This window comes from Geospiza fortis, unplaced genomic scaffold (genome assembly GCF_000277835.1).
Source record: "Geospiza fortis unplaced genomic scaffold, GeoFor_1.0 scaffold313, whole genome shotgun sequence".
NCBI classification, from domain to species: Eukaryota; Metazoa; Chordata; class Aves; order Passeriformes; family Thraupidae; genus Geospiza; species Geospiza fortis.
The window spans coordinates 373,679-377,746 of record NW_005054582.1 but is presented as its reverse complement, the minus strand read 5'-3'; the positions used below and the strand labels follow the sequence as shown (position 1 = coordinate 377,746).

The 4,068-nt window shown below is 51.1% G+C and overlaps 1 protein-coding gene across 1 annotated transcript in view; it reads right to left on the bottom strand.

The window, feature by feature from the left end:
- Positions 1–75: 75 nt before the first annotated feature.
- DAP3 (death associated protein 3) overlaps positions 76–4,068 on the bottom strand; it is a 22,459-nt gene continuing 18,466 nt past the window's right edge. The window contains exons 10-13 of the mRNA XM_031064349.1: positions 2,588–2,647; positions 1,100–1,189; positions 275–392; positions 76–187 (exon numbers count right to left, since the gene is read on the bottom strand). Of these exons, the coding sequence (XP_030920209.1) occupies positions 102–187; positions 275–392; positions 1,100–1,189; positions 2,588–2,647 (354 nt within the window). The 3' untranslated portion in view covers positions 76–101. The remainder of the gene's footprint in view (positions 188–274; positions 393–1,099; positions 1,190–2,587; positions 2,648–4,068) is intronic.

Genomic DNA, 4,068 nt, shown 5'->3' with positions numbered 1-4,068 from the left:
CCGGGGGCGCGTCAGGGGGCCCGCCCCGGACGGGCGGGGACGCGAGCGGGGGCGGGAACGGACACGGACACGGACAGCGGGGGAACGGAGCCTTTATTGCGCTAGAGGGGTCCCGCCAGCCGGTCCAGCTGCCGAGGGTTGGAGCCGCTGAGGAATTGCAGCTCCGCTTTGCCGTCCTCCGTGTGCGCTGCGAGAGAGAAAAACAGAGAAAAACAGAGCTGGAGGGGCTGGGGGAGGGAACAGCTCCGGTTTTCCCCCCTCTCCCAGCACCGACCTTTCTCGTGCTGCAGCCACCTCCGCTCCAGGTAGTAGCCGTAGCAGCTCTCGAACTCCCTCGGGCTGTAGTTGGGGACAGGGATGGGCACAAAGGGGTCCAAGGCATCGAAGCCCTCCTGGGAAGGGAGGTCAGGCAGGGTCAGTGCTGGAGGCTGGGTGGGCACACGGCCCAGAGCTCGGTCACGGAGTTACGGAGGATCCACAGTTGGAAGGGACCCACAAGGATCAGCCAGTCCAGCTGCTGGCCCTGGGGACACCCCAGCGATCCCACCCTGGGCCTGGGAGTGGTGTCCAAGTGCTCCTGGAGCTCAGGCAGAGCTCAGGCTCCTTGGGGCTGTGCCCATTCCCTGTTGGTGCCCAGCACCCTCTGGAGAAAAGCCTTTCCTGCCATCCAACCCGACCCTCCCCTTGCATCCTGTCCTGGTCACAGAAATCAGAGCTGCCCCTCCCGAGGAGCTGCAGGTCCCTGAGATCTCCCTTCAGGCTCCTCTTTTCCAGCTGGACAGAAATGCCCTCAGATGCTCCTCATCCTGCGGCCCCTCCTTGGGACACCCTCCAGCATCTTCAGACCTTTCACGGATTGTGATGCCCAAAGTGCCCCAGGGCAGGGCAGGGCCAGTCCCTGCCTTGCCCCCGTGCCTGGCACACCCCAGGGCATTTTTGGCTCCCCTGGCACTCAGGGCACTGCTGACCCAAAGGTGTGTGTGACCCACAGAGACTCTGAGCAGTGTCCCCTTGAACAGAACCAGTCACCAACCATTTTTTTTTTTTGTTTCCCAATGTGAAGAGAGGGAAAAAAACCCCAAAAGAGGCCTTGACTGACCTTTCCCAGCAGCTCCTGGGGAGTGTAGGCTGAGCTGCGTTTGAAGAGCGAGCCTGTCTGGCTGAGGGTGGTCACAATGGCACCTCCATTCTGGAAAGCAGATCAGAAATAAAAATCCTGTCAGCTGCAAACCCGGCGCTGGTTTAGGATCAACCCCTGAGGCATCTTTTTATTGCAGGATGGAGCTGCTGCAGCAAGTCCAGAGGAGGGTTCCATGATGGAGCCCCTCTGGAGCAGGCTGGGAGTGCTCAGCTGGAGAAGGAAAAGCTCCAGGGAGAGCTCAGAGCCCCTTGCAGGGCCTGAAGGGGTTTTGGGAGAGCTGGAGAGGAACTGGGAACAAGGGATGGAGGGACAGGACAAGGGGAGATGGTTTCATAGTAACAGGACAGGGTTAGGTGGGATATTGGGAAGGAATTCCTGGCTGGGAGGGTGGGCAGCCCTGGCACAGCTGTGGCTGCCCCTGCATCCCTGGCAGTGCCAAGGCCAGGCTGGGTGGGGCTGGGAGCACCTGGGACAGTGGGAGGTGTCCCTGCCCATGGCAGGGGGTGGCACTGAGTGGGCTTTAAGATCCCATTCTGGGATCTGGGTTCTTCAAAAATTCTACAGGATTAACTTTTTATAATGCTGCAGACCACACTCATCCTGGCTGCTCCATGTGAGCACAGAGAAAATAAATATACAGCTCACGTTCCCAGGGCTGGCATTAAAACTTTTCTTACCTATTGTGGGTTTTCTATGCCAACAAGTGAAATAGTTTAAAATGGACTTTCCTATACAGCTTTAAATCTGCAGCCTACTCATTCTTGTCACAGACATTTCTTTCAAAATCCCTCTTTGAGGATTTTACCTGCTGAAGCTGAGAAGTTCAGCAACAAGACATAAACAATAGATTATCTGCTGCTGTGGAATGCAACAAATCTGTCTGGATTGGCCCAGCTTGCGTGTTTATAATTAATGGCCAATCCAGAACCGAGATCTCTCAGACACAGTCCGAGAGAGCTGGTTTGTTATCATTCTTTACTTTTTTTAGCTTAGCTTAGCAGCTTCTGGAAACTCTCTTTTCTTTTTCTTTTTTAGTATGGTATAGTATATGTATATATCATAAAATAATAAATCAAGCCTTCTGTAATGGAGTCAAGGATCTCGTCTCTTCCTTCACCCAAACCCGCTGGTGGCCACCATCACACGTTCTAGCTCTGGGGATTGAAAAAGCAGCAGGAGGAGTTGACCTCCTACAGCAAAATGTTCAGAAAGCAGCAGTTCTCACTAGCTCCAAGAACTCATAACCCAAAGAGCTGTCAGGGTCCTGCAGCAGAGCCTGCCAGGGGGAATCAGGAAATGCTGCTGCACATTCCAGCTGTCCTCATCCTCCTCAGGGGGCGTCACAATCACTGGGGACACACTGCTGCTGTCCCTCAGCGCTGCTGGACTCGCAGCTTTGGGCTTGTGGCAGATTTCACTGCTGGCAGAGGCAGAGCCTGAACTCACCCAGTCGTTCCTCAGCATCTTCCGCAGGTTGTGCACGAGCGTCAGCTCCTCTGGAGAAACCTGGTGGAGATGGCCATGTCACTATTTCACTGCCAGCAGCTTCCATCAGGCACGAATTCCCCTCCCCTCCTTCCAGCTAGCCTGGCAGGATCATTTCCATCCTTCAGGCACCATTTTTAGCTTTGCTTTCCCTTGGCCCCGCAGCATCGAGCCTGAGTCATGCTGCACTGAGCAACAGCCAGGCCCTGCCTCTCCAACAACACCCACCTGCACTTCTGCCTCAGGGAGAGACTGGAAAAACTCTGGAAAAATTGTCTGAAGCACAATATGGAACTTTCAGGCCCCTCCAAAGCCTGAACATTTTCAGGGATTGCCACAGAACTAAAATTAAACAGGCTCCCTGCTCTCCCCTGCAGCAGAGCTCTGGGAAAATAATTTTAGCTTTTATAATTTTAAAATATTATATATATATATATCTCTCTATATATCTTCATCTATATATATAGATAGATATAGATATATATGTAAAATACTATATATAATATTTATCATTTTAAAATATTATATATACGTATATAAATTTATATTTTACAAAAATTTTATATATCTGTAATCCTGCAATTCTTTGGTGTATAACTCTAAACTCCATATCCAGTGCTAGCTACAGGTTTCCCATTTTGGGCAGACACAACAATTCCTCTCCAGGCCTGGCGATCAAGGACAACCTCACTGTCTCAGGCCTTGAAAAATGTAAACATAAGTGAGCTGGGGTGAGCAAACTTGGGGTAAATTATTTCATTACCTCAAGCTGTAATTGAAAGATTAATATGGAAATGGACCAAACTTATAAAAGTGTGAAAACCTGTGATGTGTTGTCCATTTTGTGTGCAGGCCCTGGGGGCTTTGTCTGCCCAAAATGTACCTGAAGGCCCCTCAATAAATAGAACTGCTTTTATTCTCTTAATTTTGTCTGCCCTCTGCTTTTAGGTAGCCCAAAAAGGCACCTGTGCAAGAAGTTTTATAGTGACTGGTGAGTCAGAGAAAAGTTTGAGAAGAGGATCCATGTTTACCCCTGAAAGAATTTTCTGCCAAGGCTGTTGACACAGAAACCAAGAAAGAAAGAAGGAGAAATAAGAGAAACCTGAAAGCATCTTCTACCAAGGCTGTTGACACAGAAACCAAGAAAGAAAGAAGAAATAAGAGAAACTATGAGCACTTTGTCTTTCCTGACCAACGAGTATTTCTGACTTTTGCAAGAATGTATAAAAAGCATGCATGTGCTAGAATAAAACCAGGTTTGGAGCCTTCTGAAAATGGAGAGTGTTGCTTGGCATTGTGAGCATCTCAGCCACCCCAGGCCCCGTGCTCACAGGGCTCTTGTCCTCCTTGCTCAGCGTGGTCCTGCCCCAGAGCGCGTTGACGCCGTCCACGGCCACCAGGAGCCGGAAGGAGCCGCGGCGGCTTCGCCGCTTCCTGTCCCC